The 12,744-nt window shown below is 46.9% G+C and overlaps 1 protein-coding gene and 1 non-coding gene across 2 annotated transcripts in view; one reads left to right on the top strand and one right to left on the bottom strand.

The window, feature by feature from the left end:
• Positions 1-2,540: 2,540 nt before the first annotated feature.
• Positions 2,541-12,744, bottom strand: part of LOC119383736 (protein ELYS) — a gene marked incomplete at its 3' end in the record, with an annotated part of 29,110 nt that continues 18,906 nt past the window's right edge. The window contains 2 exon segments of the mRNA XM_037652029.2: positions 2,541-2,664; positions 10,746-10,963. Coding sequence (XP_037507957.2) covers positions 2,541-2,664; positions 10,746-10,963 — 342 coding nt within the window.
• Trnav-uac (transfer RNA valine (anticodon UAC)) lies at positions 11,927-11,998 on the top strand. Its single transcript has one exon. It is a non-coding gene; the product is annotated as a tRNA-Val (tRNA).

Genomic DNA, 12,744 nt, shown 5'->3' with positions numbered 1-12,744 from the left:
GTCGCCACGTTTTGGGACATCGCGCACAGTCCGCAAAATTGGAAAGTCTGCAGAAATTTCAATTGCCGTCTGATGTATAGTTTTCTGCACAGTGTGGTACCGCGGCAAAGTCCACACAAACGAAGAGGTCCGAAAAGTTATTTGGAGACTTTCCGTTACCAGTGATGCTACCGAGGACTTCTGATTTGGAGCAATTTTTGGAGGCAGCAAAATTTCCGTTTTGGAGCACTTTGGAGCAGCAAAATTTTCATCTTGGAGCACTTTGGAGCAGATAATTTTGCATCTGGGAGCACTTTGGAGCAGCGAATTTTACATCCTGGAGTGCAATACAGAAGCATATTGCATTAACATTGAAGCACCTGAGTATTATTATGGGGCTCTTATGAAGGCTAGAAATATTTCGATTCATTGCAAATCTCATGGAAAAAATCATCTCAGGTGCATAGGCGTGCGCACAGGGGGGCAGGGGGGGGGGGCGGCCCCCCCTAATCAGCTAAGAGGGGGGGGGGCGCAAAATCTGCCCCGTACATTGACCCTTGCGACAGCAATTATATGGACGCTCTCGGCGGATTTTTGCCGTCGTCGTTGCCGTAATTTTCCGTATAAAGTCCAAATTAATAACATCACCACGCACATTCTAGCAGCGGGTAAAAGCTCGCGAGCGCTGGCGACGAACGCGGCTGAAGCGGAGATTAAACTAGCCGGTCGTCTGTCTCCGTCGCACGGACAGCGCATGAGATAACATCTTCCCGCGTGCGGGCCTGCCGTCGATTGCTCATCAAACAGAGAGGAAACGCCCCGCCCGTCTTTCGTAAGGAGCATGAAGGGACGCCAGGGGAGCGGAAGCGGGGGGGGGGGGGGGGGGGGGGCGCATCGTTCAAAGGGCGCAGTCGCTTGCGCGCGCGCCATCTCGAGGCATCAGGAGACTGCTTGTAAACTTGCTGTGCTCTCAACGCTTACTTCGCGTTTAGAGGACTCAGAGCAAGAAAACGCTTCGGTTCCTGGAGGGGCCATATTCCCTTAAACCAGCGTTTTGTTGAGTTACGCGAGATCGGATCCAAAAGAGTTAGCTGCTAGTCTTACTTCGTTTCTCAATACAATTTTTTGGTGTCGCATTCATTGCTTCGCTCTTAGGCGAAACTGAGTTTTTTTAACCGTTAGCTATTGACCCCCGAAAGCGAGGGGCGGACGTGTAACATGGCGTAGCCGCTTCACTGTGGGCCGTCAGCGACGGGCCCGCTACTGACAGCTGCGCATTTACGGCTGCTCCGACCAGGAGATACGATTTCATAATGAGATGACATTTTTAAAAAAGCAAGCAAAAAATTCTAATTGGAACCCTAGCACGTGATCTCGAAAGGGCAGGGCCTTTTAGGGAGTATTTACCGCAGAGTGATTACAAACTCGGACGTGCTGGCGGAAGGAATTACGAAACAGCTGTTCTGGATGAAGATCCATGGATAAAGTTATATCCGAGGAAAAGTGTCAACGCGTTTCCACCGTTCGCGTGCTCTTCCATAAACGCGAAGCAAGGAAAATTCGATATTGTCCCATATATCTACTGCGAGCGATCCCAGATTTCATTCCGCGATGTCCGGAAACAGAACTGACAGACATTTTAGCGGCACTCATGTAGTTATTACTGAACATTGCTTTCCTTACGTGCCGTGCGACGCTTGAAACGAGCTATCAGCAGCGTTTCTGGAACAGACGACGTCCGCCGATGAATCGCCGTCGCACTTTCTCGCTACCGATAGGCCTAGACGTCACGAGCCTCTGCGGAGAGTGCATTTTGCTGTCGAGCTGACTTGCAGAACAGAAGCTGCGTCGGCACCGTGCGTGGCATCGTGGCTTACTCTGAACGCATGCGCGAGCGCCATTTATTCAGCGGAATAATTCTTGGTCCATGATTGCGACTTTATTGGCAGCCCCAAGATCGAGCTGCACATGTTCTGACGCGCCGGCGGTGCGATTGCCGGTGATAGACGCCCCCAAACCCAAGACTTCGGCGCAGTTTGGCGCAAATTTCGTTGATATTATCAGGATGGCGCAGTAAATACAATTTGGCGCACTTTGGCGCAGTTGGCGCAGGAGTGGAATCACTGCGTTACGCTGCTTCCCCCCCACGTTCGTTATGTCGGCACCTCAGGTCTGCAGACACTACAACTGCCTGTTTGTCTTGTTTTGCACACGTGAAGCCTTTCAAAAATGTTTTGGTGATAGTGCTGTAACGCTTATAGTGTGGAAATTCCCGACTCGGGCGACTTACATTATAAGCGGTCTGTGCTGTATTTGAATTCACTTCACACCCAAAATTGTGCCATTCACACATCTCTAACTACTACTACTACTTCTATTACTACAATGACGGCAGAAGGTAGACTAAAATAGCTTCAATGTAAAAGGCCAGCATGCCTCTGCTGCTTCTTTAGCCCACACACCTAATAGTTAATGTTAAAAGTGAAAATTGTAAGTCCCTCAGACCTAGCATAACTAGTGACCAACACGTACAGTCTCGACGACTTCAGGCCATCTCTCACCTGACTGGCTTCGCACACGTGCTGCCGCATTCAGCTGTGATGCTGGCAGTGGCATGAGGCGCAAGAAGCTCTGCATCACCTCCAGCGTGGCAAATGCTCGTTGGCGCACATCAGGCCGGTATGGCTAAGGAAAGAGAGGGCAACAATAGAGTAGCAGTTCTGCCTGAACAGCATCGTGCACCGTGCACCATGACGCTAGCTCATGTCGTAAAACAAGCGACGTGCTCATGAGCATGTGTGCGCCAATCTACAGCCTGAAGTCACGTCGCCTTTATCATTATGCGCAGTACGACCTTTGTGCAACTTCCTTGCTGTGTGCCAGCACATGAAATTTCTGGATTCCAATTCACTACCTAGGCCAGAAAACCAGGCTTGTGCGAATATTCGAGCACTTCGAATATTCGAAGGAATATTACACTACAGTCGATCCCAGATATATCGAACTCTGATAAATTGAATTATTGGCTATATCGAACAGTTGAGAAATCCCCTTGAATTTCCCATGCAAAAGTATGGGGCTGGTGTGCATGTATATCGAACTCCCGTACAGCGAAACATCCGCTATATCGAATGCTGCCCCGCGCCTAAGCCCAGAAAGTGCATTTTTCCTAACATCTATTCATCATTTTTCAGCCGTGTTCTTATAAGTTCCAATCCCTCGTCGCGCGCAGGTGACGAAATTGCGTTGCTCTAATTCGCTGCGCAGCACGTGTCAGTTCACTGGTATATTTGACGCGCGGTTCGCAGGTTTTAACGCATGGTCTAGTGTTTTTCAAAGAGGCTGATTTCCGAGGGCACCAAAATGAGAATTCGAAGTGACTTGGCAGCCTTGTTGTAATGTTTGCATTCCCTTCCTTGTCCGCGCACGATGGCATGCGGGCCCGCGAAGCATGGCCTTCGAGATCCGCAACCTCGTGACGTATTTTTAGTGTTTTCGGTTTTAAAACTCAGATCTCAGAGGCACGCTTTTTTTCGCATTTCTCGCCGAAGTAGAGGCTGCCTTCTGCAAAGCCACAAGTGCCATCGGTATTGCCAACATGTCGACGGTGGAGAAATGTTTCTTCGTGCAGCGTTGTCTCTTGCGGCATGTGTACTTCTCGCTTCGTTCTTGATAAATCGTCATTCGGTAGTCGAACTAAACATTGTCCCGCTCATAGCGATAAAAATGATGACCGGTGCTTGGAACGACGTCAAGTAAAGCACCGTCGTGCACTGTTTCCTTACGAGCCTTGGCGCCAGGTGACTACTTTGGGCGCGTCATGACCGCCGACTACGGCGTACGGTGCGTCAGTGAATTTTGCAACTTATTAGCGTTTCCGGGCGCCGTATTGGACGGGAGCACAGCGAGTGACTTCATCACGTAGCTGATTCTGACTGCATCGATGCCGAGATCGGAGCTGACGTTGTCGGTGCTGCGGAAATGGACCCGTGCGGTTTGAAGATGCCAGCCGCCGCTGCCACCGCTAAACCCTTTACCGCGCTACAGAGCTCGCATCAGCGTTCAGCGTCAATCACCGCTGTTGTGGCGGAAGGTGCTGAATTGACTTATTTGGAAAGCTTCAATGATATTGACGATGACTTGATGAATTCACGATGCGCAGAAGCAAGACAAGTTGACGGACTTTTTTCATGCGAAATAAAGTGCGCTAACATGCAAAAGAAGTTCTGGCCTTGTTCTTTAGCATATGTCAGCGAATCGTCATGTTCGCGCTTTTTACGATTTCAGAAAACTGTATCGAGGCCTGCAGTGCTTTAATTAAAGCGTTAAATACGCATATTTCGTATTTCGAATTATCGATATATCGAACTATTTCGCGATCCCCTTCATGTTCGATATATCCGGGATCGACTGTATTCGAATTCGCTTCGATTCGAATTTAAATGATTGGAAATGTCTCGAAATGAACGAATCGGTGTATATTAGTCCACATGCACCCCTCTCCCCTGCAAAAATGGTTTCACTGCAGTAGAGGGGTACTTTACCGTGAATACACCTTTCCAGGAAAAATTCGCCCTGCCACGAAGCCCCTTTTCAAGGTTAAATGAACATATTACCCTCACATCGATTCATCATTATTTAAGTTTAAAAGCTCGTTATACCGGCTCATATGCTTTAGGTACGTATAGTAAATTTTAAAACATAACATATTTTACAGGTTATCACTAGGCTTGTGTGAATAGTAAATTTTAGGTCCGAAGCAAATTCGAAGCGAATAGTGATGTGGTCGAAGTGAATTCGAATAGTTTATATTACATATGGTAAAGAAGAATGAGCATATTTCTCAGGACTCAACTAACCAGTGCAATATTTTTAAAGTTGAAACAAGGCATATGCATATGTCATTCTTTTTGGTTCAAAGGGAAGTGGAAGCAACTTTGAGTAGTAGCAGGATTTGGCTTTCGGTAGAATGCAAGTGATAGCATGTAAAATATGTTACATTTTAAAATTTATTATACTTAGAGCATATAAGCCGGTATAACAAGCTTTTAAACTTAAAAAATGATTAATCGATGCGAGAGTAATACAGTAAAACCTCATTAATTCGATGAGGGTGGCGATTTGGGCTTGTTGGTATGGTTGCATGATAATTGATGGTAGCGCAGGCCAAAGACACGGACGAAAGAAGGAACATGCTGAAGACACAGCGCTGTGGTGTCTCATGTGCCTTCTTTTGTCCGTGTCTTTGGCCTGCGCTACCATCAATTATCATGCACTCATTAATTCGAAATCCTGCATAATTAGAAGAATTTCTGTGGCCCTGTATTTTGCAATGTAAGTTTGAGGGGATAATTAGAAGCGGCGGTCAGTACCAGCCAACTTAATTCGAAAACTTTGGGTGCCATGTGCCAATTCCCGATCCCGATTTAGCCGCAAATCCGCAGAAACGATGGCCCTTAGGAGCCACAAGGCAATGCCTTGTAGCGATACTAATGAGTAACAAGTTGAGCACCCCAGCCTCACTGCTGGCAGCGCAAGAAAAAAAATAAGTAGAAGAAGCAGTCTCGTGGTCAGCTGAAATGTGCGCCTGCGGAAAAGAAGACGTGCTGCACTGCAACACAGCGGTGACACGTGGGCAGCATGACGCATGCTTCCCTCAACGTCAGTGCGTCATAATTTACCCATTCTTTCTGGGAAAATAGAGAAATTAAAATTAATAAAGGGGCGGTCTGACGGATTTCGTGATGTATTCGAACGTCTGATTGGCGGTTGTTCCGGCAATTTGCGCACTTGCACTGCTGGCGGAGTACTTGCCTGCAACGCCTACTTCGAAAACTCAGTTTGAAAACTTCAATGATCATCTTTTCCACCTAAAACGCATCGCGAATTCCGTCACACTGGTCATTATTAAATTCTTTATTTTACCAGAAAGAATCGGCGAATGGTCGCATCATGACGCGCATCATGACAAGCAGGTGACATGCTGCCCGCATGTCACCACTGTGTCGCAGCGAAGCATGTCTTTTCCGCAGGCACGCATTTCAGTTGACCACGAGACCGTCTTTTTGCCTCTTTTTTTTTTTTGCGCTGGCAGCAGCGAAGCCCGCCGTTTCCCCGGTTTAGCGGCAAAATTGGGACCAGGTATTGCTGGAAAACATAACCTTTGTAGCCGCAAACTAGCAGGCACAGCAAACGACCACCTGTGATTACTTCCAGTAATTCAAAGTTCCTTGCATCCTGCTTTTTGTATGTTTGGTTAATTCGAAAACCCGCCTAATTTGATTTTTCACAGTCCCAGTCACTTTGAATTTACGAGGTTTTACTGTGTGTTCATTTAATCTTGAAGTGAGGCTTCGCGGCAGTGCAAATTTCTCCTGGAAAGCTGTATTCACCGTACAGCACACCTCCACTGCAGTGAAACCACCTTTACAGGGGGTTACATGCGGTTTATATATGTTTATTCGTTCATTTCGAATACTTCGACATTTCCTGGAACTTAAATTCGTTTCGAAGCGAATTCGAATACTGTAATATTCGTTTGAATATTCGAACTGCTCGAATATTCGCACAAGCCTAGTTATCAGCTAAATTCTGCCGAAAGCCAAATCCTGCTACTATTCAAAGTTGCTTCCACTTCCTTTGAAACAAAAAGAATGACATTTGCACATGCCTTGCTTCAATTTAAAAAAAATAAATATATTGTGCAGGTTAGCTGCGTCATGACAAATATGCTCATTTTTCTTTGTATGTAATATATACCATTTGAATTTGATTCGAAATTATTCAACCCAAATCACTATTCGCTTCGAACCTAAAATTTACCATTCGCACACGCCTACAAAAAACCATTTGGTGAAATAGCAACACTGAGGTGGCACACTGACATCTCAGACTGCACTGCAACAAGACAATGGGTGTTAGTATTTACAGTCACTGCTGTCTCTTATGGTTAGGCTGCATTCATCATTATGTAGCGATTGCCTGATGTTCTCTTATCACACAAGATTCGTCCTCAAGTTTAAGTTATTCTGATGATAGACATAATTGCTATACAGTCGAACCCACTTATAACGATCCCACATATAACGATCTATCGGTTATAATGACCGTATTTGTGTGCACTTACGATTTTCCTATGCTAACCATTGAAGCTGCGTCCAGATATAGCGAACATTTTTCAAAGCCTCCTACTTTTACAACGAACACTTCAGACACGGTCGCGGTAAAAATATGGTACATACGAAGCGAAAAAAAAGTTAAAACATGCCTTCTAAAGCGTGACAGGAGCGCGCGCTCGCGCGTGCCCCGCTGCAGTTTACTCGCGACTAAGATACCCAGATCGGCGAGCACCGCACGCAGATTTCGGACGCTGCGAGCGAGGTCGCTCACTTTCCAGCCTTTTCTTCAGTGGTAGAATGGCAGTGAGGAGAAAAAATAGTAGGCAGCATGAAGCCTTGCGGTCAGCTTTCGCACGGTAACCTTTCCTGACGCCGTTCTCTGCAGCTACGACTGCCTGCGATGAACCATGCCTTGGAACGCAAGAAGGCATAAATGCTAGAAGTGATAACCGCGATAACTTTTCATCGCAAGAAGGTTCACTGCGTCCCTAAACTCGTCGACGCCACAACGTGCCGCAAAAGGTCGTCCGTCTTTTCGGTAACGGCAGAGACCGGTCGATCGGTGATCTCGACTTCCGCGCGATTGCGGCAATGCCTTTGCGGATAAGCATCAAAAATGAGCGAAGGCGAGGTGGCGGCCGTTGAAGAACGTGCCGTTATGCCTTATAGCCGACAACCTTATCACAGTCATCCGTAGATATCTGCTCGGCGGCACGTGTGGCGTACGCCGTACACTGCGGATTGACGGCGGTACGAGCGCGCCATGCTGCCGTTCGCAAGTTCGCCGCCGCCGCGTCGTGCGAGACCGCTTTAAAGTGCGCGTCACTTTGTAGAAACGAAAGTAGCTCGCTGTTGTTAATGTCGATGCACGTCGACAGCGAGCATCGACAGCGAGGACGTCGATGCACTGACAGCGAGTGTATACTGCGTGTTTGATTAGGTGACAACTGAAGTGCGCCGCGCACCGTCGTGCAGGGCCGCGAGAGCATCGCGGAGACTTATAGTGCGTGTTGCTTGGAAAATGCTTGTTTTCGCCGCGTTGAACGAAGAGACTAGTCGCCGCACCCGTCAGTGCACGGTCCGGAGTGAAGCAAGCACGAAGAACGTACACGCGCGCATACGGCATACAGAAAGCGGCCCGGCAGTGACTCCGCGACCCGAGTAGGCGACGCGCTGCACGCAACTAGCCAGGGATGATCGGCTCCACATCGCGGTACCGCGCTTCGGTGAAACTGTGTCAGCTCATTGCAAAGCCGGTTAATTCACTCGTGAGCACGCAGCGGGCGTCGCTTCACGACGCGAAAAGGCTTAGCTTGTCACCGAAGGGGTTGTTAGCACTTTAATAGAAATGCACAAAGAAAAAAAAACGGCTTAGCCGCTAAGCGCACGTTTTTAAGGGCGAGTCCATATACAACGAACTACTGATATAACGACCACTTTTCGCAACACTTTCGAGTTCGTTATAAACGCGTTCGACTGTATTAATTTTAACAGCATTATGCAATGCGCCCTGCATTCTCAAAGCCCTGCGAACAGCTCAGACTTGCTTTCTCGGTCTGCAACTGCAATAAGCGCTCCTAGTAGCATAAGCAGTCTTGCTGCAACTGTGAACTGTGAACTGGACGCGAGAACTTGATACAGGCTTCATCTGTATCAAGCTTCTCACGTCCGTCATGACGTCAGTTTGCCTCCATCAGTTACGTTACCGAGTGGCCGCATTCATCATCAAAGCGAGTGTTGCTCCTAAACTGGCCACTGAGACTTAAAAGCCAGACACTGAAAGAGCCTGTAATGAACATAGAAAAAAGCTGCAAGCACTTTTTTTGATGGAGTCAATCTTGCTTGATACCCTCCCCTATTCGCCATTTTTATGGTGCACATAAGGCCGGAGCTTTATCTTTGGCGCGGTTATTGCGCAAAACTAGGCTTGTGCGAATATTCGAGCTCTTCGAATATTCGAACGAATATTACAGTATTCGAATTCGCTTCGAAACGAATTTAAATTCTAGGAAATTTCGAAGTATTCGAAATGAACGAATAGACATATATAAACCGCATGTAACCCCCTGTAAAGATGGTTTCACTGCAGTGAAGGTGTGCTATACCGTGAATACACCTTTCCAGGAAAAATCCGCACTGCCGCGAAGGCCACTTCAAGGTTAAATGAACATACAGTTTATTCAAAGTCACTGGGACCGTGAAAAATTAATTAAGCAGTTTTTCGGATTAACCAAACACACAAAAAGCGGGATGCAATGAACTTTGAATTACTGGAAGTAATCAGAGGTGGTCGTTTGCTGTGCCTGCTAGTTTGCGGCTACAAAGGTTATGTTTTCCAGCAATACCTGGTCCCAATTTTGCCACTATACCGGGGAAACGGCGGGCCTCGCTGCTGCCAGCGCAAGAAAAAAAAAAGAAAGAGGGAAAATAACGGTCTCGTGGTCAACTGAAATGCGTGCCTGCGGAAAAGACGTGCTTCGCTGCGACACAGTGGTGACACGCGGGCAGCATGTCACCTGCTCGTCATGATGCGCGTCATGATGCGACCATTCGCCGATTCTTTCTGGTAAAATAAAGAATTTAATAATGACCAGTGTGACGGAATTCGCGATGTGTTCTGGGTGGAAAAGATGATCATTGAAGTTTTCCAACAGAGTTTTCCAAGTAGGCATTGCAGGCAAGTACTCCGCCCGCAGTGCAAGTGTGCAAATTGCCGGAACAACCGCCAATCGGCGGTTTGCATACATCACGAATTCCGTCAGAGCGGCCTTTATTAATTTCTCAGTTTTCCCGGAAAGAATGGGTAAATCATGACGCGCTGACGGTGAGAGACGCATGCGTCATGCTGCCTGCATATGACCGCTGTGTTGCAGTGAAGCACGTCTTCTTTTCCGCAGCCGCACATTTCAGCTGACCATGAGACAGCCTTTTGTTTTGTTTTCTTGCGCTGGCAGCAGCGAGGCTGGGATGCTTCACTTGTCACTCATTAGTATCGCTACACTGCATTGCCTTGTGGCTTCTAAGGGCCATCGTTTCTGCGGATTTGAAGCTAAATCGAGATCGGGAATTGGCACATGGCAGCCAAAGTTTTCAAATTAACCGGGCTGGTACTGACCGCCACTTCAAATTATCCACTCAAATTCACATTGCAAAATACCGGGCCGCATAAATCCATCTAATTATGTGGGATTTCGAAATAACCAAGTTCAAATTAGTGAGGTGTTACTGTATTACCCTCACATCGATTAATCATTTTTTAAGTTTAAAAGCTTGTGATACCGGCTTATATGCTCTAAATATAGTAAATTTTAAAATGTAACATATTTTAGAGGTTATCACTTGCATTCTACCGAAAGCCAAATCCTGATACTACTCAAAGTTGCTTCTACTTCCCTTTGAACCAAAAAGAATGACATATGCATACGCCTTGCTTCAACTTTAAAAATATTGTGCTGGTTAGTTGGGTCCTGACAAATATGCTCATTTTTCTTTATAATATGTGATATGAACTATTCAAATTCGCTTCCACCAGATCACTATTCGCTTCGAATTCGCTTCGGACCTAAAATTTACTATTCGCACAAGCCTACGCAAAACAATGACAAGCAGTTCAATGAGTGTTGCTGCAGGAACTTGGAATCGGCTCACCTGCTGCGCTCTTCCCTCCCGAAATAGCTCGCGGAGGCCCGCAGTCGGCAAGAGGGCGGCTTGTGGCCGCTTGCACTCCAGAAAGTGCAAAGTGACATGGCACAACCACATGGGGTCGGCCAACTCGCAGAAAAAGTTGATCAGCTGCTCTTCCTCCGCGACCGACAGGGGCACCCGCAGAAGCTCCTCAAACAGTGCATGTGCCTCCCTTGCAGGAGCTGCAAAAAAAAAAAAAAAAGGAGGGGGCGAATGAAAAAAGAAAGCACTGTCAACCGATCTAATTTATCTACATTGTGTATCGACTTGCACATTCTGCGTACTCCTCCAAAATATGAAACTCCGATTCGGCGGTGTCGGCAAAGCAGATAGCGTTTTTGTTCAACAGAACGGAAAATTGGGCGAGTCAGTTAGGATTCATTGCAACGGGTAGTGCGAATGACGAACACTGAGATTAGCACTCGTCCCATGCATTTGGTCTCCATCTTGGTCATTCGTGCTACCCTTTGCCGTGTTTCTGTGGATCCTTGTGTGCTTGGCTGGTGTTACAGCTTGAGCTGAACTAACAAGTTACTGTTTTTATCGTGAATTATAACAGACAAGAAGCCAAGGAAAGTATAGCCGATGTTACTTATAGTAACTATGATGTAAATGTGAAGAAAGTAAAGTGGACAAAAGGATAACTTGCCACCGGCAGGGACCTGACGTGCAACCTTTGAATAATGCGTCTGATGCTCTATTAATGAGCTCGGCGGCGGTCATCGCTCCGTCCACTTTCTGGGTTATGTATGTGCATTTAAAACCTAAGAGCGTTAGTCAGTGCCGCTAGTAGCAATGACGGCAAGTGTGGAACACTCTTTTCTGCCTGCTGGCGTCACAAAGCACGCAATCTTTTTACGAGCTGGCAGCTGACCAATAATCCCTTGCATACTACCTGAAGGCATCCAAGTCTGCCAGAACGAGACCCTTGCTATGAATGAACGATAGGAGGGGAATTTTAAGGGCTCATTTTTCTTTGCTAGACACAACATTAATTAGAACAAACAGATAAGCCAAGGAAAGTATAAGGGACGTTATTTGTAGTAATTAAGATGTAAACGTGAATAAAGTAAAGTGGACTAAAAGATAACTTGCCGCCGGCAGGGACTGGCAAGTGGATGAGGGGGGGGGGGTGGTATGATGACACCGCCGTAGCTCAGTGGTAAAGCATCGGACGTACTATTAGAAGGCCGCAGGTTCGATCCCTGCCGGCGGCAAGTTATCTTTTCATGCCGCAAGGCATGAAAATTTATCTACAGTCATGGGAAAATTAAAACTGGACAAGAAATTACAAGTACGATAGGTTTTGGGAGTAATAACTCGAGAGCACTGTCATGTACCGCTTGCTATATTGTAAGCCCAAACCATGCTAGGCACTGGTGCAAACAAGAATAAAAGAACGCACTTTAGTTAACTGTAACTTGCCCGTACTATTTCAATTGCCTATTACCACACCTGCACTGTAAATCAAGTAGACCAAATGTTGGCCCCCCATCATTGGTTCCCAATTTATGATCAGGGGCGCTCGAACTTTCAGGCCATGGGGAACCCCCAACTGCAAAGTGCTGAGGAGCCCTAGCTTTCCTCTTTACACTGATGTACCTTTAGCACAAGTGGGGGAGGGGGCACATCGATAAACCGGTGACATTGACATCAACTTGGTTTGAATGTACACAACCAACAACCACCTATGGCATGAGTTTGTGTTGGCTGCCATGCTCCTTACATGAGCTGTACCACAGTTGTCAACATGGTGCTCACGTGTGTGCGATGCCGCATGTGGCGAGAGCAGCACTGCTGTGTGTGTTCACGTGGCCAGCCGTGTTTACAAACAACCTATTTCTGGGTCCCGCTTCTCTCGGCGCTCTCTAAAACCAGAACCGAGACTGGGTGCTATAAAAACGTCTACAAATAATTAACTGAGGTTACCAGCCAACGAGGTTCCCAACCATGATAAGTGGGT

Source organism: Rhipicephalus sanguineus, chromosome 2 (genome assembly GCF_013339695.2).
Source record: "Rhipicephalus sanguineus isolate Rsan-2018 chromosome 2, BIME_Rsan_1.4, whole genome shotgun sequence".
Classification (NCBI taxonomy): Eukaryota; Metazoa; Arthropoda; class Arachnida; order Ixodida; family Ixodidae; genus Rhipicephalus; species Rhipicephalus sanguineus.
The sequence above is the reverse complement of the archived record's forward strand: the minus strand, read 5'-3'. Positions and strand labels throughout refer to the sequence as shown.